Consider the following 22,270-nt stretch of genomic DNA (forward strand, 5'->3'; position numbering starts at 1 on the left):
CTTCAACTAGTGACTAAGATGGTTGTCTGTTCCCCTCCTTGCCTTCTCCCTTTCCTTTGGCATTATCTGTGCTATGCTGTTGTTTTGTATGAATGTGATGCAAGAAGTTTCTAGATAGCCTGTCCAGTCGTACTGCTTTTGCAGTACATGTTGGATAGTTATTCTCTTACAAACCTTAAAAGATTCCAGTACTTCTCTTTTTAAGTGAAACCTCTCTTAAGCAACTTTTTCCTCCTTTTTACTGGAGGCCTTACGGCCTTACAGGTCTCACCATTATCATGCTTGGTTCTTTTCTTAATTCTTAAATTCTTGAAATTTATTTATGTTATGAGACAATTCTTCCCCTCTTTCCTTGTTTGTAATTTCTCATATACTCCCATACTCGGATATCAGAACTTAATTTTAAACTGGAAGAGTCTGATAAGGTATCTCACTCATGTCTGAATGTTTCTTCAAGTAACTGCTAATTTTCTCCTGAGATGAGTATTTGTCATTGTTTGATATACATGATCTCAGTTTGGTAAGTTAATGTAGAATAATGAACGTATGCCTAGGGCACCCTCCACAGCATGCTTTTAGTAGTTTTTTATCTTAATGGAATGCTGCCCTTAGCTTCAGAATAAACTGTTCCAAAGAGCATTTGTTGTAAGATGTTTTTTAAATAAATTAAGGGAAAATAAGGGATGAGTTTCAAAAGCCACTTTGCATCTTTTGTATTCATCTGAGTACCGCTGCCTGTGCTCTGACTGAGGAATTGGCAAGGAATTCTACCTTGGGCTTCATGCTGAGGCTGCAGGCTCCTTGTCTTGTCTTTCAGCTGTAGTGATAGAGGTGGATTGAAAGGTTTTCATCATACTTTCAGCGTCCTTCTCCAAGTTAAGAAAACAGTTGTTTAGAAAAAGCTTGGACAGTAATTCCTATTCAGTGAATTCCTATAGTTTTCTCTCTTTCTGTAAGCTGAAAAATAAATAGAAATTGAGAAGGTAATATTTTCTGTTTCCAAAATGCCCCTTCTGCAAATCTTTGATTTGCTGAGCTTCCCACGCAGTACGTATTTGGGATTTATTAAACTGCTGTATCTGACGACTCATGCTTAATGCTTCCAGCAGCTCGCAAAAGCAAAGTGGAATAAAAGTTCAAAGTGTGTCAGCATGTGAAATGTTAATGAGTAAAAGCATGATGAGATTCCTTAAATATTCGCAGGAACTTAATCTAATCATGTATTTAATGCAGTGATTGCACAGTTCTTACAGACTGTTTGCACATTCTTTCAGGCTGAAGGTTTTGGAACGGATGTTGGAAGATGTTAGCTGTGGATACTGGGCTTGTGGAGGAGTGGTTATCGGAGTTCAAGGTAATAATAACACACCATCAGACACTTAACCTGTGGTATCTGAATTGCTGCTGGAGTCGTATGCAAGAGTGTGTGACTTTTGTAGAAAATGAAGATGATTAGCAACCTTGGATTTTAAGGTAATCTGATGTATACAACTATCGACTTGATAGATGTCTTTTTTTCATTGTCTTCTTTGGGACTGCCTACTTCCTGATCCAGGAAATAATCTTCAGTGGTCTATGGCAAAAAATGTACTGCAGGCTGTAATGTTGTACCCTAAATCTCAGGCTTTCGATTTTTTCCTTTCATTTACCTTTTTATGGACTACATGAGTGAGTTATTCATGCTCATTCTTGCTGGTGTAGCTTCTTTAAGTTTTATTATTAGAAATAAAGACACACAGTGCTGTGTGATAGATGCTGTGATAGCTGCTGATCACTTTACTTGTTGAACTTGCTGAATTTCCGTCATGTGCTGTAGTTCTGATTGCTTATTTTTTCAGAGCACTTATTTACAGTCAGATGTCCAGGTGTGTTCCCTGCAGATGGCATTCCTCAGTCATTGTGCTGTCAGTATGTGAGGTCACTTCTGACTTTAAGAGGGGCAAATGCTATGGAAGGAAAGATCTGAAAGCAGGAAGTGGATATCATGCATTATCTCTGTCTGTCTTTACCACAGGAAAAAATGTTTGGGTTTAACAAGTAAAGCCACATTTATTTTTATTTTTTTTATTTCCAGAGTGTTCACTCTACCAGCAGTAAAGACAACTTTGAAGTAAAGAATTGTCAGTTTTCTATGTCTTCAGGCCTTTATCTGGCAAACACAACAGCAGATAGAAATATTGGCTTCCTTAAAACTAGCTTGCCTGTATCTTATGTTATGAAGCCAAGATTTTCTGTTACTTCACAACAAGTTTGCTAAGCTTGCCCAGCACTTTATCGGTGTGTAAATGTTGTTTATGTAACTTGAAAGAAGTAAGGAGCAAGTGGAAGTAGCATCTTTCTTACAATATTCTGATTCAGTGTTTTCTATTCTGTTTCTGTTGATAGGAATTTTGTGGCACAGCTAATGGTCCCTACCTTCAGAGAGGGATGAATCATACAGCTCCCTTTTATTAAGTTGCACTCTCCGGTCTGCTAACAACCAAAAAGTGGAACATGTCTCTGTTATGTATGCTTTGTAACAAAGCACAATACTTTTGCAAGCTTAATCACTAGAAAGAAAAGTTTAGGATTATAACCCTACTTTACTAAACCATATCTTGTAATCATGGTCAAACTGTGTTCTTGAAACACCCTGACTGGAAGATTCACATGCTGTATGTGTATCAGTAAGATGCTGAAATTAAAGACTTTTAAGAATGTTGTGACTAGAAGAAAATGCAGCATACCTCCATTTTGGACCCAAGTGGATTCTAGATCAGCCTAATTTCTTTGTGTTAGACTTTGTCTTGAGTAACTCCTTGGATGGCTCTTGCTATTGTTGAAATGTCTTGGGAGTCCTCAGCATGGTGTTCAGTAATCTTGCTGCTGAATAACTGGAAAATTTTTACAACAGAAATTGAAAATTGGATGCACACACACAGGCTAAACCCCAGAAACTGCTAGCTGGCATTTGTGAAGTTCTGTTGGATTTCTTTTCAAATTTTGGTACTGGCTTTTTGTTCTATTTTTTGTCTCTCCTCCCGATATTGACAGTGTGGTGTGATCTTGCTGTTCTGAGTATGGGCTGGGACTTATGTGAGTACAGATTTTTGTCCTGGTCCAGCTAGATATCTGTTTTCCTGTCTTTATAATGGGATATGATTTCCTTTGTAGGACTGCAGAAAGGTAGTACTGTAGGAGCTATGAATAATAAGTTTAGATGTGCAGCTTCCGAAGGATTGTCAAAGAGATTAGCTTTTTAACCTCTTAAGTACTGTAAGGAAACCCATTTATATTAAAGGATAGCTGTTCTTGTCAACCTGAGTTTATGTTCTTTCAGGTAATAATGTGTCCTGTAATAATATTTACAGTCTGTGTACTGTCAGTCTTGACAGCAAAGTGCAGGTCTGCAAGCAGCGAGCTTTCACAGTATTTAAATTTCACAGTGGGCATGTGTTGTCACTGACACCAGCAAAGAGTGGGAAGTGCATTGCCATTTTTTTCTGGTTTCAGAACATGATGTATTTTCAGTGGCACTGCACTTCTGAAACTCACCCCTTTTTTTATTTTAACGATTTCCCATTGAATGTCATTGATCTCTTAAAGAAGCTCTCTGCTAAATGATAGCGCTGTGTGTCTTCTGGCAACGTTGCTGCTGTGAAAAATGATGATTTCTATAGCAAGGATTTCTTTATGAAACAAGTTTTAGTTCACTGTAAACTCTGATAAATAATAACTTCTAAGGAAAATAGTTGTTGAAATAGCTGCTACACTTTAATGATTAAACCTTATTTTTTCTAGTAACTACAATAAATATACTCTATATATTTTTCAGACGCTGCCAGAGGCATCCATATCCAGCTATGCTACAAACCTGAAAGACAAGAGTGCTCTGATTTCATCTCTTTACAGAGTAATTCAGGAGCCACAAAGTGAAGTGAGTGTGGTGTATCTCTGGTAATGTCTGATGTAACACCAGCAGAATAGAGTAAAACCTTGCATGCTGTGTAATAGTTAATTCTGTTCTAATTATGTGAACTACATGAAGAGTCTTCATCACAGTGTTTTCCTTTTAATTTTATTGGAATGTGTTCTTAGCAAGAATATAGTTTCCATAGTACTATCTGTAGACTTGTTTCTTATTTGCTGATTGTGAACTGATCTTGTAGATCATAATCAGGATCTGTGTATGGAAATGAGAAATATGTTAAGGAGTTGAAAAGATGTTTGACTGAATTATTTTTGTGATTCACCATAACTTGAATGTGAATCCATAGCTACCAGAAGCTTGCCTGTTTATATGACAAGAGATAAATGTTAGGTAGTTTTGCATTCCTTTCATATTAGTGCTTTGGATTTAGGGCTTTATGCCTTTCTTCCATCACTTCAGCACTGATCTGTCACTTCCTTAGAAATTCTGAGGTGGCATGGGGCAGGTTTGCACTGTGCCCACGTAAAGAATGGCTCATGCACTATGACCGTGCTTCTCTTGAAATGTCTAGGTGAGAACAGAACATCCCAAACTGGTGTTAGTTGTATCCTGGTCGCTCTCTCTACCATCCAACAAACCTTTGTGTATTATTATTTTTGAAACTACATGGAGTCCTCATGCCTCTTCTGGAAAAGGTGCAGCATAAGGAGCCTCTCCAAAGTTGAGATAATGCCAATGGTGGGCAGAGGGTAAAATGCTTCTAGTGTTCATACATTTTTAGAGAGGATGCTGGTACAGAAATACAGGTTGTACAGCGGAGAAGAAATGTCATTTCACTTTTCTGTGCTGCTCAGGAAGGCATTCTGAGTCATTCCAAATACTGAGTCAAGCTTGCCTGGTCTTCAGAATGCACATCAATGTGTAAATTATAGCGATGAGTCTCCCTGTTGATAGCCAAACTGATAGTTTCACGTTCTGTAATTTTATTACTACTGATGGCTATCACTAGTTTTGTCACAGACTTTTGCAGGATGGTTTCTAAGCCATGAAAAAAAGATTTAAAAAAAATGCCAAAAAAAAAGAATTTTGGGAGGGGCTAAGTATTGAAGATTCCTGTTAACTGAATCTTGACATTAAACTGCCAGTGCTGACAGTTCTCCTAAAATTTTTATCTGTGCTATTTATTCTTACTGCCTGAAACTGTGGAATGGGGTACCTGGAGCTTTCCACATAGAGGAAATACTTCTAAACCAGCAATTTAAAAAAGCAAGCAACTTCTTTCTGTTTTTGAGATGTATTACCTGCATTGTATATTTGCTTTTCATATACCTTGTTTGCATTTCTGAAAATGTAGCATTTGGTGAGAGAAATGAACTACCTGTGTTTGCTATACTGAGAAACAGCAGTTTCATAGTAGCTTTGTTAGCAAAGGCTTTATTGGTTATTTTGAAGTTCCTGGCCCACTGGTATGGAAAATATAATTCAGTAGAAGAGTCTTCAGTGGATGTGAAGATTTAAAGGACTTTCAACTGAGCAGACACTCAAGAAATTCACTGGCAAGCTTTTTTTCTGAAAGATTTTGTTTCTTAACAAATTTGAGATTGTTTATTGTGTACCTAAAGCTGTACTGCTGTCCTTTCAGATAGCAGCCATTCAGGTATTTGCATTAGGAAAAGTAAGTATTAGAAATTGTGAATTGAAATGTCCAACGTGTCTGGATGCAACTTCAAAGGAGGAGGGATGAAATTACTTCAATGTTCTTGTGTTCCAGCGCCAGAAGTTTTCATGCTTTTTAGAACTGGTTTAGTGTGAAAACATTATCTTGGAACAGCAACAACTCGTGTGTTTCGATATTAGGTTTTAGCATGTGGTGGCATTTCAAGGAAGAATATCTGTTTTTGTACTGATTACGCATTGAAACGTGCTGATACAAAGCTGTCTCAACTGAGATAACGATGTGAACGTGGATACCTGTCAGAGCTATTTCTGTGCCTTCTAAAGTTCAAGCACATCATTCAGAACTGATACTTCATTAAAGGAAGCATGCAAATTTTGTGGAATATGTAAGCTGAAGATGGAAAGCACTTGTGCTGGTAAAGCCTTCTAGAAGGATCTTTGCTAATCAGCTCTGGGAAGAGACTAGTTGAGCTTGGTATGCTTTTTTGCCTTAGGTTTTCACAGTTTTCTGAGCCAAAATGAATGGCAAACATGATCTGCGTGTTAGTGATAAGAAAGTACATATCTGTACTTCGTATCTGTACATGTCTGTACATGTATCACAGTCTTTAAGAATTTTCAGGAAGATGCTGGATAGTACCTTCCTTTCTGAAGTGCAGTGGCAATTCTCATGATTACAGTGTCTTAGATATGCATTTTAGAGACTAGCCTGTTTGGTTTTCATTCTGTCACTTTCAGGTTGAAGCTTCTGGGGATTTTTGTGTAGGAACACATTTCAATCTATTACTAACCTTAACATTCCTGGTATTTAAATTAATTTAGAGTCTGTTTCTATGACTCATATAAATGAACCATTGAGAGATATTAAGCCTCCGAGGTAAGAAACAAAGCAATAAAACTAATCCTTCAGATGTGTTGCATTTAAATCCAGTCTTTTGAGATTTGAAGTTGGAGAATGTCACATTTTGTGTAATGATTTTTAATATACTAGCTGAGGTTGAGAAATTGAATTCTAAAAAGCTGGAATCTCAGATTTCAGTTTGTAAAATTTTCAAGTACAAGTGCAACTACTACCTAGATTCTTTTAAAGGAGTAGTTTCTGCTATTTGTTACTGCTTAAAAACACTTGATTTACAATGTTTAGTTAAACATTTTTATTTATTTATTTATTTTTTAACCCAATTCCATTTTTTAGGGGCATTTTAAGGAACATAAAGAACAAATCCTCTAACAGTTGCAAATTCTTATGAGCAAGTTGCCATGTTTGCTGTCAAAAAGCATTTTGGATTTTTTGATTTTTATATTGACTGAGGCCTCAGCATCCAGTTCTGCTCACTTTGAAAGCATCTGCTGTTGTGGACAGTCTTTACCCCCATGTAGTGACACATAGTTAACACTGTATATTGACCTTTAGCAGCTTTTTTTTAATTATTATTATTTTATTTTTTTTATTTTTGGCCTTAACTCTTGTGAATACATTGAAGCTTCTGGATGAATGGAAGGATTTAGTTTATCTACAGTACACTAAGTTGTTGCGGCACTTTGAATGCAAGTGTCCTGTAGCTCTTCTCAGTTACAGAGTAAAATCTTTAGACTTTTGTGTGTTGGTTGTTGGAGCTCTAGAACAACAAGGCCTTTTGGGCTGTTGTTTTTTCCGTGTAGATGATGTATTGAGGTCATGGTATGAGATGCAGTGATAGTAAGCATCCTCTACTAACTTAAGCTGGTGAGGCTAGAGCAAATGAGCTAAAAAAGGAGGGGATGGAGCAGTTGCAACAGTATTTCTGTTGTGGTGCAAGACTCCACTTGTATCATCTAAAGTGTAGAAGACTGAAATTGTGCAAGGTGACCTGGTAGTTAGCAGGCTGATCGCTCTCAGGTAGCTACAATGGAACATCTATCAGCTTTTCCCCTACTGAGTGGTTATGCTTCTACACAAAGTTGTGGTTTCTTGTAATTTTTTTACTCATTAACAGTAACCTCGTTGTAATTGCAGCTTCTGGAGCCAGTCTGCCATCAGCTCTTTGAGTTCTATCGCAGCGGTGAGGAGCAATTACTACGATTCACACTGCAGTTTCTGCCTGAACTGATGTGGTGCTACCTTGCTGTCTCAGCCAGCAGAGATTTGCAGAGCAGTGGATGTATAGAAGCCCTTCTTCTAGGAGTGTATAACTTGGTTTGTATTTACACCTAATTATTCAGGCCTAAAAATATTAGTGCCCTTTTAAGGGGATACTGCAAAGTGTTTATGGAGAAGGGATAAGCTCTCTTATTTCAGAACTGAAAACAAGTGATTGAGTGTCTGTCGTACTTTTCTCTCTTTAAATTTATGTTCAAGTTGGAAATCTGTAATGTGAACTTGAAAAGGGTTCCTCTTCAGTTCTTGCTTTCATTAATTCTTGGTATGGCAATTAAATTTGCGTTTTGCTGGAGAGCATTTGTGGGTGCTACATTTGAAGTTGTTGCCTATGCTTTCTGCGGTATTCTGACCATGTTGACTAGAGATCATGCATAAAGGCACTTTCAACAAATTCTTAGTACTTGATGGTTGAACAGATTGCTCACTCTTGAGAAAATAAAAGTCTTTCGTTTTGTAATATCCTTGACTTTCTTGTATATTTTGCATGAAAATATACTGTTTGCTGTTAAATTAATCCTTTGAAAAACAGAATTCTGAGGGAACCTTGAAAAGCAACATATTTTAGCCGTTACAGGCAAAATGCAATTAGTCTGTGCTAGGAGATGCTTTACTGAAACTCCTTTCTAATCTCTGCCTTTGGATAAGTGAAATTTGCTGCTGAAATTTAAAATTAAAGGCTGTGTGGTTTTTGTTAGGTCTGCTTCAGAAGTTTTTGCTGAAGGTTTTGATCCAGAGTACTTCAGTGCTCTTCTGTGATGTGTGGTCCCTTTTTTGTTGTTTGTTTGCCTAACTCATTAGCTTTCTGCTAACTTACAGATGTGAGAGGCCTGCCAATGTTCCACTCCAGTGATATACTGCAGGAAGGTATCTTCTGTCTGGTTTCTGTAGAACAATATAACCCTTGGTGTCTTGTTGTCTTCTGCCTTTTTCAGGAGATAGTTGACAAAGAGGGACACAGCAAAGTGCTGAGTTTCACTATTCCATCTTTGTCCAAACCTTCAGTATATCATGAAGTAAGTGGCACTTACAGCATAAAGTTGTCACTGATTGTGAAAGGCAGTGTGATTTTGGGCCTGTGAGTGAAGAATGAAAGTGAAAATTAGTCTTTGCATTTTGCATGACCTAGTAACACGTTTCTCAGTCTACTCATTGCTGCTAACTGCTCTTTGGAGCCTTTTGAAGACTCAGTAGTCATAACTGAGTGATATGCATGTACCAACTGTATTTCTTCCTGTTCTGAAACCTTATATTTTACCTGCTGCAAAATGATTTCTTAAGTCTAAGGTATCTAGGTGTTCAGATAAAATTGATGTAGAAATATGATGATACTGATCTCTTGTCTGTTTTTACTTGCATTGTAGCAAGACTTCAGGTTGGATGTGTTTTAATTTTTTCTTTTTTCCCCCTATAGCCTTCCAGTATTGGCTCCATGGCTCTTACTGAAGGAGCTTTATCCCAGCATGGTTTGTCCAGGGTGGTGTACAGTGGACCTCATCCTCAGAGGGAGATGCTGACAGCACAGAACAGGTGAAATTGTATAATAGGATTTATCTTCATAATCATTTAAGAATCTTCTAAGAATTTTTAATAACTATAGACAGAAGATGAATGAGTGTGCGCTGGTTTTTCTTTCATTTGTTTTTCTATGTGTGTTAAATTTAGATGCAGGATGCATAGGAAAAGGGAAGGCTTGCAGTCCCAAGTCATTGATCAGTAATTTTATTGAATTAAACCAAGTTTGTTCAAATAACCCTTGCAAATTTCTCTGTAAAACAGTTTTACTTGTTTAAAAAAAAAAAAAACAACGTAAAATTGGTAATATAACCTGTTGTTTTCTGTAAACTCCAGGTTTGAAGTGTTGACTTTCCTTCTGCTCTGCTACAATGCTGCCTTAAGCTACATGCCTGCAATTTCTCTTCAGTCATTGTGTCAAATTTGCTCAAGGTAACTTCTGTAGGCTGATTATACTTAAAATGCTATCAAGTTGAAATGCAATTTGTTTGAACTTAGCAAACAGTAATGAAAAAAGTCCTTTCATTCCTGAAGTTTGCTTGTAAACTTGATTTAAAAAAAAAAAAAAAGTACAGCTGCATTACTTATCTTAAAGTATCTCTTAATTGACTGTAGACTGAGATCTCAGAATTGGAGAAGCAATGACCTGGTTTATAAGCAGTGCTGTAAACTGAAGGAAGAAGTCAAATCTAAGGAATTATGTTTTTATTGAAGTAGTACTAGGTGTTTTATCCAAGTAATTCAGAAATGTTTTCTGAGATCTTGGTTAACTTTGCACTGCATGCTTACTAAACATTTCAGTGCTGTACAAGTTGAAACTTAATTGAAAATATAGTAGTTACTAAAGCTAGAAATATGCTCGTTCCTACAGATGTTTTGGATATTCCCTAAATCTGGTATAACAGCAACTAAAAAGACAAAGCTGAGGCATTCATCCTTTTTTATCTCTTTCTTTTTAAAGAGAAAGAACTGCTAGTGAACTTGTCTCTCTGGAATTTTGGAAGTTGACATTGAATCAAGGAAGTTAGAGCATTCTTGTTAACCCAGGCAACCGAGGAGACCCAGAGCAGCTGTTTGCCACTAGTGGCTCTGAGGTTCTAGATTCCTCATACAAGTAAACAAACAGAAACATCCAGAAAAACAAATGAGTAATGGGTGCTTGTTTCTTCTTGTTTTGTTCTGTTTTGAATTAGTCTTAGCAGAAGATGCATTGCAGAATAGAGAAGAAAAAAAGCATAGTAAGTTAGTGGCAAAGTTGTTATTCATTTAAAAAAAAAAAAAAAAGAGTCCTGAATGCTCTGTTACAGCTGTAATTTGAACATTAAGAAGCAATACAACCTTAATCTGTTTTTTGCTGGGGCCATAAATGAGTTTTAAAGTAGTGTTTTAGGAGCTCTCTGGTAGTAATGAAGCTGAAGGGTTGAGGCTTTTTGAAATGGATACTTTCTGTGCTATGAAGAAGGAAATTCTTTTATTAATGTCACAGAAGTCATTCCTTAAGTCTGGAAGTAACAGTTAATAAATTGAATATTTAACTACACAATATCTTTAATTTCCTGAATCTTTTGACTACAAAATTTGATGTGGAATTTGGTTCAGAATTAAATTCAATTGCTGACTTCTAATGGAGTTTAGAATGTTTTTTTTAAATGTGATTCTTCTAGTCTTTTTGCTTGAAATTTGTGTGCTATTTTCATTTTTTTTTTTTTTTTTTCTGTTTCATTTCCTCAAATACCGTTAATATTTTTAGTCTACCCTGCCGAAAATGCTTTTAATTGAGAATGACTTTAATGGTAGTTTTCAGTGTTCAACTGTGGTATAAACATTACCATCAAGGATATCTCTATTTTGAAGGATGTGAACACTGCCAGTAGAGGGCATTCCCTTCCTCCATACTGAGAAATGATCTGCTCTAGCTCTCAGTTGATGAACACTGTCCTTGGGTCTACTGTTGTTAAAACACACACCAAACATCTATTTTAATGGTGTTCTATACAAAGGTGGTTCTTCATTATTTAGTAATGACAAATGCCTTATTTCTTTAGAATCTGTGTCTGCGGATATCCTCGCCAACAAGTGAGAAAGTATAAGGGAGTAAACAGCAGGATTCCAGTTTCATCTGAATTCATGGTGCAAATGCTAACAGGGATTTATTATGCCTTGTAAGTGAGAGGTGTTTTTTTCTTTATTATTCACACAAAATAAAGAAGCACCAGCTTAACTTATATGTTCATTTAGGCATGCTACTTTTGAAGTGTTTTGTTTTCTAATGGACACGTGCTGGATGTAGCAATAAAGACTTCAGGATTAGAACACAGTTCACCAACTTGTTAGATGACATTACCGGTGTGATACTGAGGAATGAAGGCTAGAATAACACTTAACAGTTATAACTGATGGTGTGAAAAAATACCTGAAAAAACCTTTTCCAACTTTTGTCTGCTGTCCACGTTTTTGACATCAATCTAGTTAAGGCAAAAAGTCTTAGCATTCTTTCTCTAAAATGTTGAATGTCATCCACCCTTTGATAGTCGTGTTGATATGTAAAGCTCTTTCATTAACTGAAATAGTCAGAGGCTAGTAATATGGGGGTATTCAAAAGGTGGCTTAATATTAAGACCATCCTATTGGAATTTCAGAATATTTCATTACTAGCTGATCAATAACTAGCAATATTACTTTTAAGCTGCTCAGAGAGGTCAATAAAAAATAAAACTAGTGCCTCCATATGCACTAATTCAGAACAACATTTTAAAGTAGCAGGCTTACTGATAATAAGCACAAGTAGATTAACTCTCAGTTGAGCTCCCAAGGGACACTGATTTCTTGAAAGTCATGACCAGGAAGGTTCATCCATTGATACAGTGCTTACTATTAAGTATATGTTTAACTTTGCAGTTATAACGGAGAATGGGATCTGGCTCGTAAAGCTATGGATGACATTTTGTATAGAGCACAGCTGGAACTGTATCCAGAACCTCTGCTGGTAGGTGATGTAGTCCAACATTTTTTAAGTAGTTTTTAATTCAGTAAACACTTTTTGTGAACGTCACGTGAGGAACCTGAATCTCATGAGGCCTATGTGTCTTGCTTGTTTGAGTAGCTAGATCTATAAGGATATATACACACATTTTCAGTGTACTTAGTTATTTTATCATCTTCCCAAGTGAATAAGTGGTTTACAGTAAAACACTTCTAAGACGTGAAAGTGTAATGATAGTGCAGAAGCACTCTGGAGTTAATGTTAAGTAGTAGTCATATAGTCATTAAACTGAAGACTCTGCTTTAAATAGTGACAGATCTTAAATACAAATTAATTCTAAAAGCTAATTGTACCACGCATTCTTTATGACTTATGCAAAATGCTAGTGTGCTTATTTGACATAAATTGGAGTTGTATGCAATAACCTGCCCAGGGAGGTGGTGGAGTCACCGTCCCTGGCAGTGTTCAAGAGGCACCTGGATGAGGAGCTACGAGATGTGGTTTAGTTTGTGGTAGCAGTGGTAATGAGAAGGCGGTTGGACTAGATGATCCTACAGGTCGTGTCCAACCTTGTGATTCTATGATTCTATGAACATACGTATCGTGTGTAAAATCCTCTCGCTTAAAAGGCAAGAAGGAAATTTATAGAATGGCTTAGAATCATAGAATGGCTTGGATTGCAAGATCATCTAATTCTGAATCTTTATGAACTGCTAGGGATCCCTAGTAGTGACGTAATTATTTTCTAAAATTTCAACCTTCATGTTTAAAAACTACATAGAATCATAGAATAGCTCAAGTTGGAAAAGACCTTAAAGATGATAAAGTCCAACCGCACTATAACAATGCTACCCTGACTCTAACAACCTTCTGCTAAATCACGTCCCTGAGCACCACATCCAAACGGTTTTTAAACACATCCAGGAATGATGTCTCAACCACCTCCTTGGGGAGCCTATTCCAGTGCTGAACAACCCTTTCTGTAAAGAATTTTTTTCCTGATATCCAGCCTAAATCTCCCCTGACACAACTTGTGGCCATTTCCTCTTGTCCTGTCACCAATGAGAAGAGACAAGCACCTTTTCAGATATTGGAAGAAAACAGTGAGGTCTCCCCTCAGCCTCCTCTTCCCCAGACTGAACAGCCCCAGTTCCTTCAGTCTCTCCTTGCAGGGCACATTCTTCAAGCCCTTCACAACCCTTGTTGCCCTTCTTTGGACCTGCTCCAGAACCTCAATGTCCTTTCTGTACTGAGGTGCCCAAAACTGAACACAGTACTCGAGGTGAGGCCACACCAATGCTGAGTACAGGGCCAGGATGGCTAGTCCTGCTCTCCACACCATTCCTGATACAAGCCTAAACTGCATTTTTCCTTGCTCTAGGTTGCTAATGCAATAAAAGCTTCACTGCCTCAGGGTGCCATGAAGTCTAGTAAAGAAGGTACAAAATGCATTCAGGTTGAAATTACACCTACTTCATCCAGGATATCAAGAAATGCTGTGACTAGCATGTCTATCCGAGGGCACAGATGGAAAAGACACGGTAAGAGGCACAATTTACAATGGTTTCTTAGTTTCTTACACCTGTTTAAAATAATATTGAGGGTTTTGTATTTATGCATTGTCATTGCTAATGAGAATGCCCTTAGTGAACTGACACTGTGCTTTTATTCCTAAAATTATATAATTTCTCTTAAACTTACATCATTAATGTGGGTCTGGAACAGTGTGAAGATGCTATATACTAGATGAAACATGTCACAGTTGGACATGGGTGCTATTCTGCTGATGATGGTAAGCAAGTGGCTGATAGTTTGATAACTGGTAAATGAGAAACTTAGTGGATCAGAAAGTATATTCTCTATTTCCTCAATCCTGTTTTTTTTCTTTTAATGAAACACCTTTATGTTAAATGCTGCTGTACAACGTTTTTGATTCTTTCAAGAGACTTATGTTCCTGTTCTCTTCTGAAAAGTAGTGTATGATACCTGAAGCAAAGCAAATGTTTAATAAATATGCTACAGTGCCTCATTTGTTTTAAGTTATCTAAATAAAAACAATATTTAAGGCTAGAGGGGGTAAATTATTACTTTTGAGGTGAAGTAGCGTAAGGGCTTCAACAAAGTGAAGCACAGGTCAATGCTGAGGAGTAGAAAAAAATGGTGCTGAATATACTGCAATAGGACAATCAATGTATTCCACTTTTTCTACCAGATTCAGGTGGGGGAAGAGCTGCTGAACCAGAGATCAAAACTTCCAGTGGCTTGCTGTGCTGTGTTTGTAATTCTGATGAAAGGGAGGAGTCAGTGTAGATAAGTGTTCTTTTAATAGGCTAAATAAAGACTTTAAAACAGTATCATGATGATTTCTATATGATGTGTGCTATAAGAACTTCTTTGTAGTATATATAAAGGTGTATGGGAACTGCTGAGTCACGGCCTGAACCTCTGATTGATCACCTGAGGCGAGCCATGAGTCAGCCAGAGGAGCACAGGTGAAGGCAATTCAGCTGTGCTGCCAGAAGGGGTGGAGCCTGGCTCCATCCCTCCTAGACCTATTTAAGAGCTGGCTACCAGTGGGGAAGGATCTCTTCTGGAGATCCCTCCTTCTGGTGTTTTGTGGTGAGTCCAACATAAGGGTAAGCCTTCCATTTATTCTCTTTGTTATCGTAGTCTACTTTGCCTTAACTCTCTTGTTTATTTTATGATTGTAACAGCCTAATATTCTTTGATTATACAAAGGTTCAGTTCAAAAAATTATTGCATAGATCTGTGTTAACAAACAAACAAACAAACAAAAACAACAATGCACCACACGGGGATATTTCAGGTAGCTGTTGAAGATTATAAATATTCTGATAAAAGAGGGCTTTAAAATAACAAGAAAGATTTCTGAACAGTGATGATACATGCTGGTGTGAGTTCCAGTAGTAAGCTTTTGAAGGCGAGGAAGGGCAAAGGACGTTAAAATAGTTAAAGTTCTTTTCATTTCAGTAAAATGCTTGATTTGTTATCTTAAACTGGTAGGCGAAGATGAGGAGCAGAACATTAGTGTCTTTGATATGAGTGTGGTTCAGTAGTAAGAGTGTAAGTCGTTTCTGAGATTTCAAGACTGCTAAGGAACGTTTTAGCCTTTATTGTTTATTTTCCTTTCTTCCTGCTTCAAAGGAGGAGGAAATATTGACCTGGTGTCAGGATACTGTATAATAATGGCTTCTAAATGCAGACGTGTCCTCTAAAGCTTGGCAGTTTTGCTATCATTTTCAAGTGGTAAATGGGAACGCAGATCAGGGACACTGAGTGTTTATACTCATTCAGAGGAATTGGAAGTATTAAAACAAAGTTTCCTTTGCTCTTGCATTTACAAAAGAAAATGAAATATAAAATTATCCTAATGGGAATCCAATTATTTTCAGCAAATACAAGAATGTGAAAGTTTTTACAACTATTTCTTCTTGGAGGGCCAATACTGAGAGAAAGTCAAGAACCAATGGTGGGACACGTGTTCACTGTAAGTGATAGCAGTAAGGTGGAAGGGAAATAAGAATATAAGTAGGATTTGTAGAAATGGGGTGAAGAGAGCAGGAAAAGATAAACAGTGATAATCTAGTTAGTATGACAGAAGTGAGAAGTAGTGAGTATTTAGGTCAAGGACTGAAGATCAAGGAACACCGAGGACTTCCACTAACAAACTCTTGTCATCATTCTATTTGGGTTATTGAAAAAGCTTTGTATTGGCCTAGTGGTACAGGATGTAAAGAAGGACTGTATTTCTGACTGATCAGCAAAATCTTTTTGGTTTACATGGCAAGTGTTTCAAGTATGTAGCACTTGAGCTAGGCTACTCCAAAACCTCATCAGAAAATTCTAAAACAGAGCAAAAAAACCCTGTTGTTTATGACTGGAACAGAGCCTTTAAAATCAGAATGAAATGTCTCCAATTCCTCATAAAATTCAGTGTCCCACAATCCCCTATGAATGATGTGGAATAGATCTTCAGGGTAGGTGTACAGAAAGAATAATGAGGCTTGTGCTTACAGATGCTTGCTAGAATTAAAATGAATACTGGAGCTGGTAGAAATAGGCTGACAAACCTTGTACCTTCTGACCCACTGCTCTGCCACAGAGAGAAAGAAAGAATCAATTCAGAGATTTTACTTTCGTATTTCAATACAAAGTGAGTTACACAAATGGATTCAGAAGCTAGAGGAGGCAGCTGAGAGGCAGTTTCTTATGCATTACATGGGCCATGAGAACTCACAAAGCAAAATGTCCCCTGGGCTGCAAGGACAACAATTTTAAATCTGTCTATTTGTATAGCATAAAAAACAAAAGAATCTCAGCTGATCACATTTCTGATTGAGAAGCATGTGGGTTGTTTTTATTGTTATTTTATTAAAAATAACAGCTTATTTCTGAACTTCTGGGACGCTGGATACTTAACAAGATTATAATTCTTGTTACTGAGAAGGACTTTTGTTTTCAAATCAAGTTGGTATCCTTGATTTGAGCTTCTGACAGAGGTACTAAGTGCAAAAGTCTTTTGCAGAATGGATCCATTACTCACTCATGAATAGGATTTAGAGTGAATTGATATTAGCCACCGCTTACTGACAGATTACTTGGAGCTACTGCATTGGGTTGGCTTGAGTTGAATCATACAGCTTAAAGGGAATCTGATCTAATGTTAGTTTTTCATGCCTCCGTGTTATTGTTTAAAAAAAAACAACAATTTGGCATCCATGTTTCTATTCACAAGTAGAGGCAAAGCAGAGGAATTGTGCAGTTTATGTAACTTATAAACACTGAAATGTTATTTACAGAAGCTAAGGCAAAAAAAAAAGCATGTGGTAGCAATGCTTTTCTTAGTAATCTAAATCTGAGATCTCTCCAACTTCCCCACAAAGAGCTGTTGGGAAAAACTTGTGTGCATGTAAGGCATGCTGTGATGGGACAGACTGAGTAAGTGGAGCTGAGCAGGTGACAGTAGGGTACGTAACAAAACTAAAGATGTTGACTAGAGAATAAAGTCAAGCTAATTTTTCTCACTGCAAGAATTGACTTCGAGATTGTGCACAAGGCATAGGAGAAACGTCAGTCTTTGAATCTCTGTGGAGAGAATTTCCCTTTATTTTATTTATTTTGAAACAGTATTACCTGAAATAATGACAGCTTTTTTGGGGAGGGGGTTCTGGAATGAATACTGATTTTGGGAGAAAGGAGCTTGATACTCCTGTGAATAATTCAAGGTGCTGATGTTATTATGTAGGAAATGCAGCTTGAGCCTGCGATGGTTAAAACTGAGCTGCATTCCATGTGGGCAGTTTACTTATACAAGAGGTAAATGATAAAGGCAATTATAGCAGTAAGGTGGACAATAGTTGAAATCATTTTTATTAGTCCTTAGCAGCTGGTAATTGTGAAATGCAAATGTTAAGGTTGGTTGTACTATTCAAACCTTCAGAAAGCATAACTCAAATGCATTTTCCTACAAATGCTATAGCATATATCTGTTAGCTTTCAAATCAGTGTAACTGTTCAGTTTTGTCTATAAGACTAATTTTGCCAGTTCTATGCTAAGACCTATTTTTTTCAGTTCCTTACTGTAGTGGTGACAGCAGTGGGAATGCAGCAGCGATGGGGAGTGCTGATACACAATAGGACACAATTGCATTTAGAGATGCACGTCACTAAACCACAATAATTAATTATTGCTATTATCACCAAATGTGTGATGTAGAAAGTTCCTCCTCTTTTCTTCCAGTCTCTGCTATGCTGTGGACTTGGTGCATTCTGAATCTCCTTTCTCTAGAGCAGCTGTTTGTTAATGCATTTCTGCTCGTAGTGGAGAAGGGACTGACTGCAGGCTCTGTTCTGCCCTCTCCTCAGCCTGGTTTCCCAGCTGTAAATGAAGTTTCCAGAATAGACTTGTGCACGTGGAGTTCAGTGGATCCTGGGAAGTAGCTCTGCTGGAGCAAGGTGCCTCCAGTGGCACTGACAGGGGAAGAGGGAACCGGTTTGGAGATTTGCTGTAGGAGAGGCACAGCTACCCCAGCCCTGTGTAATGAGACCATTGGAGCCAATGAGTGGTGGTTTCCTCACTTAATTTTCTGCTCATGCGTCTCTAGAAAAAGTGCTGTATATAATGGTATTCTAATATAGCTGCAGTTCACAGTGCTCAGTTGCAACTGTTACTGTGTTACTGATAAAAGAACTCTGTGGAAGGGATGACCTCTTAGAAGGAAGAATAATTGCAACTTTTAATTCGTTTCTTGACAAATATTAGGAAATTAGTGGCTAATGACAGCAGCTATTAATTCCATTTCCATTGACTAGTGCAACTTGTCTTCCACAAGTAGCTGACTAGTCAGTTAGAAAGAATCATGTTAACAAATGATGACAGGTAAAAGCAGGGATAGCTTCTTAACTGAGGGATGGTGATGTCCATCCCTGTCAGAATATCTTTCTTTGTCTGGGACTGACTTCTCTTCTGTGATGAGTGCAGACAGCAGTGGTGTTAGCAGAGAGCCAAGGGCTGCAGCATGCTGCCTGGGAATGCACTGTGCCTGCACAGAGATCCTCAGGGTGGGAGCTGGGGGAGGGTCTCCTCCAGATAAAATAGTGTTTCAAAACTGAAATGTTGAATGTGGGACTTCCCAGTATGTGGGTGAAGGATGATCATTGGAAGATAGACTCACACTATTTAAGAAGAGAACTTCATACTTACTAATATTGCTGATTAACAAGAGGTCAATGTGTGAACATCTGCTTTAATTCATAATGCTTTAATCATCTGTTTCTGTTGTTTTTTGTTCCATGTTTTGTTTCAGGCATCATTTTTGTCTTTTTTTTTTTTCCTTATCCATCTTTAATTCTAGAACAAGCAGAGAATGGTAATGATGCTACTGAAATGGGCAACTTTGTCATACCTGAAATTAGTGTCACAAATGTGTCTGGAGAGAAAACCGGGAATGGGGAAAAGAGCAGAGCACTAGCAGAGAATGATGCTCAGCATATACAGGGAGTACAGGAAACAGCTACAGACCCTAGAACTGACAGCAAATGCATGCCAGAAATCAGGAGGCAAAAATCTGTAAGAAAAATGATGGAGGATGGAATAAACTCATCTGGCAGAGTGCAGTTTTAGCACTTGTAGCTGCACTCTAAGGTACCACTGATTGAAAGGATCACTGCTGCATGTTTGAAGAACTGAAGTATGCAGTTAATATATTGCATGTGTAATAACACAAATGCATGTATTGCACACAGCTCTGTCTGTGCCATGGACAATGACAACATACTTACAAGCAGATATTTTTGATCTGGCAACTGTACACTGTGAGACTCAACATTTCCTTGAATTTCCTAAACATATTTGTTGGATTTACAAAATCCACTGATGAACATTATGAAGAATCAAAAAGGAAGTGAAAATTGTCTCCCTGTATACCTAAAATATTCCAAATTCCACTTGTGGTATACTGGAGATTTCATGTTCCATTGTGCATGAGTTTCCAACTCATGCCATGAGGCCTATAGTGCGGAAGGTGACCTTTCAGTAATAATGCACTCTTGGGTTGCTGAATGAACAGCTGCCATGCTGGGTTTTCTGGGCCGTTGATCACAGATCATTTATAATTACTGAGCTTTGCAAAAACTTGTATTGGAGCACTTGCTCAAAATGAGATTTGCACTTTTGTGTGGTATCTTCTAATCTATTCCTAATCTGCATGAATTAACAATGCTGCATTTTTTTTTTTTTAAATCAAAATCACTACAGAATGAAATTTTAGGCATGCTTTTTGATCTAGTTAATGCAGCATTATTTGCTGGCATTTTATATCCTAATGATTCTTGATTACAAAATGTAATAGGTAAGTTTTGGTCTTCTGTTCTCTGTGCTGTTGCTTTATGGCTTCATGCTTGTAAATATCAAGGTCTAGTAATGCATAAAGTCAATAGATGTGAGAAAGGCAAATGTTAATTATTTTTTTCTTTTTTCTACCACACAGGAAATACAGATTTAGGAATTGAAGAAGAACTGATAGAAGTATCTGAAACTGATGAAGGGTTTTACTCTAGGGCTGCTTCTAGCACAAGTCAGTCTGCTTTATCTAATAGCAGCAACACGAGCAGTAAGAACCTTTTAGGGAAGAGCCAACGAAGATCTGGAGGAAGCAAAGCTGCAGGAAGAGAAAAAGAAGGAGAAACCTGTAGAGAACACTTGTCACGAAAGCAAACTCAGAGAGCCCTGAGTGAGAACCTAGAGCTTGTCTCTTTGAAGAGACTGACGCTGACAACAAGCCAGTCCCTGCCTAAACCTGGTAGCCATAGTTTGGCCAGAACTACCACGACTGTGTTTAGTAAATCCTTTGAACAGGTCAGTGGTGTCACAGTTGTGAATAATCGTGGAGGCGTATCTGGTACAGAGGCAAACAGGTTCTCAGCTTGCAGTCTCCAGGAGGAAAAACTTATCTATGGAACAGAAAGAACAGACCTCCCAGCATTAAGCAAACAACCTAATCAACAGCGACCTCCTAGTATTAGCATAACTTTGTCAACAGATTGATATCATTACATTGGCAAAATGAAATATGGGGTTTTATGCAGATATTGGTACTGTACCTTAAGCTCCTAGTTTGTCCTGTGTTACTTTCTTAAATCTCAAACCTGTAAATTCTTATTTGCTCACGTTTGACAGTAGTGGTAAATAGAGTTCTAATTATTCTGCGTCAGCGTCTAATAGGTTGGAAAGTTCCTCTCTGACATCCTGCATTTATCCTCCAATTGTTTATGACTTCATGCAGTTTGCATCTTTACCAAATTAACAAATATTGTTTGTTTAGCTACTGACCAAGATGTCTGGCTTTTTACAGATGCACTATATGGGGACAGAGAGATCCTCTATCCCAGATTCTACTATTCACTACTACTTAGCATACATAAAACTGCAAGTATCTCCTTTAAGAGGAGCCTTGCAGCATGAGTATAACATTTTGGAATGGCACTGTAAGAATACAAGTGCTCTTCTGTGAGTTATGAGGAAGGTATACGTACATGTGAGGTTAAAACTAGAAGCATCAGTTAGTGTTTGATGTTATGGTGGTTTTTGTCAGTATACACTGCAGTGTTCATATTTCTGTACGCCTACAAGTATCTGAGGTAAAGATGCATTTTGTTTTATATATGAATCTTTGAAACTGGGCCAAATGTCACGTGGTAGCAGCACTTGTGGATGGCAGTTCTTATCACCGACTCTAATAGTTTTCAGACAAGTGTGACTGACTCTGTATTCCTTTCAGTTTCTTAAATGTTGGGCACAAAACTTCTCATGGAAAAGTTGCTGTCACTGGTATTTGCATTATTTATGAGGAGGAAGAGATGTGCTTATGAGGTATCGTGTGGAAAATAAGGTATGAACCCTTTGCACTGAATCAAACAATTCAGGAGTGGAATTGCATTTACCGTGAACTTGTTACTTGAGACTAATAGTACCAAAGGATGTGTACTTTCTGAAACTTGCAAGCACAAAGGGAAATTACAATGTAAATATGACTAGCAATGTAATTGCTAGTGTTTTGTATCTATTATTTTTCTAGTTAGAAATTGTCAAAGTGTAACATGTTCTAAGTTACCTGACCTGTATGGTGACCTTGTTTGATACCAATTTTTATAAGCTTCAGGCTTTAATTAAAAACAAACATTAAAATGGTTTACGTGGAAATTTGGAGAAGCAAAAAATCAGTGGCAGTGATGATCTGATAGACAGCAAATCCTGGTGCGTGCTGTGGAATCGGGGTGAGGATCTAATGGCTGCTAATTCCCAGCAGTCCTGATTTCTGCAGCTAGTGATCCTTTGTGTCAAGGACGTAGAAAGACCTCGGAACAGACCCGAGCACTAACGTTAACATTCTGGTAGACTTTCTGATCTGCCTAGAGATGAATGTCGGTGTCCCTTTTTAACTTAAACTGAAGCACAAGTAACATTTAAGCAGCTAATGTTATTCAGGTTTGTAGTTGATTAATTAAGAGATGAGAAGACGTAACTGAT

At 37.6% G+C, this 22,270-nt stretch overlaps 1 protein-coding gene across 2 annotated transcripts; it reads left to right on the plus strand.

Annotated features, from left to right (window-relative positions):
* Window positions 1-1,303: 1,303 nt before the first annotated feature.
* On the plus strand, window positions 1,304-20,788 carry HYCC1 (hyccin PI4KA lipid kinase complex subunit 1; the record flags this gene model as incomplete). Of its 2 annotated transcripts, none has more annotated exons than XM_079538537.1 (10): window positions 1,304-1,354; window positions 3,815-3,916; window positions 7,584-7,763; window positions 8,660-8,740; window positions 9,139-9,254; window positions 9,576-9,671; window positions 11,285-11,401; window positions 12,138-12,225; window positions 13,604-13,763; window positions 20,232-20,788. In XM_079538537.1, the coding sequence occupies 10 exons, from the start codon at window positions 1,304-1,306 to the stop codon at window positions 20,786-20,788; spliced, it is 1,548 nt and encodes a 515-aa protein (XP_079394663.1). The 2 variants fall into 2 exon arrangements, with proteins under 2 accessions (XP_079394663.1, XP_079394664.1); XM_079538538.1 differs by lacking the exon at window positions 20,232-20,788 and adding an exon at window positions 19,098-19,366.
* Between the last annotated feature and the right edge of the window lie 1,482 nt (window positions 20,789-22,270).

This window comes from Tetrao urogallus (genome assembly GCF_951394365.1).
Source record: "Tetrao urogallus genome assembly, chromosome: 7".
NCBI classification, from domain to species: Eukaryota; Metazoa; Chordata; class Aves; order Galliformes; family Phasianidae; genus Tetrao; species Tetrao urogallus.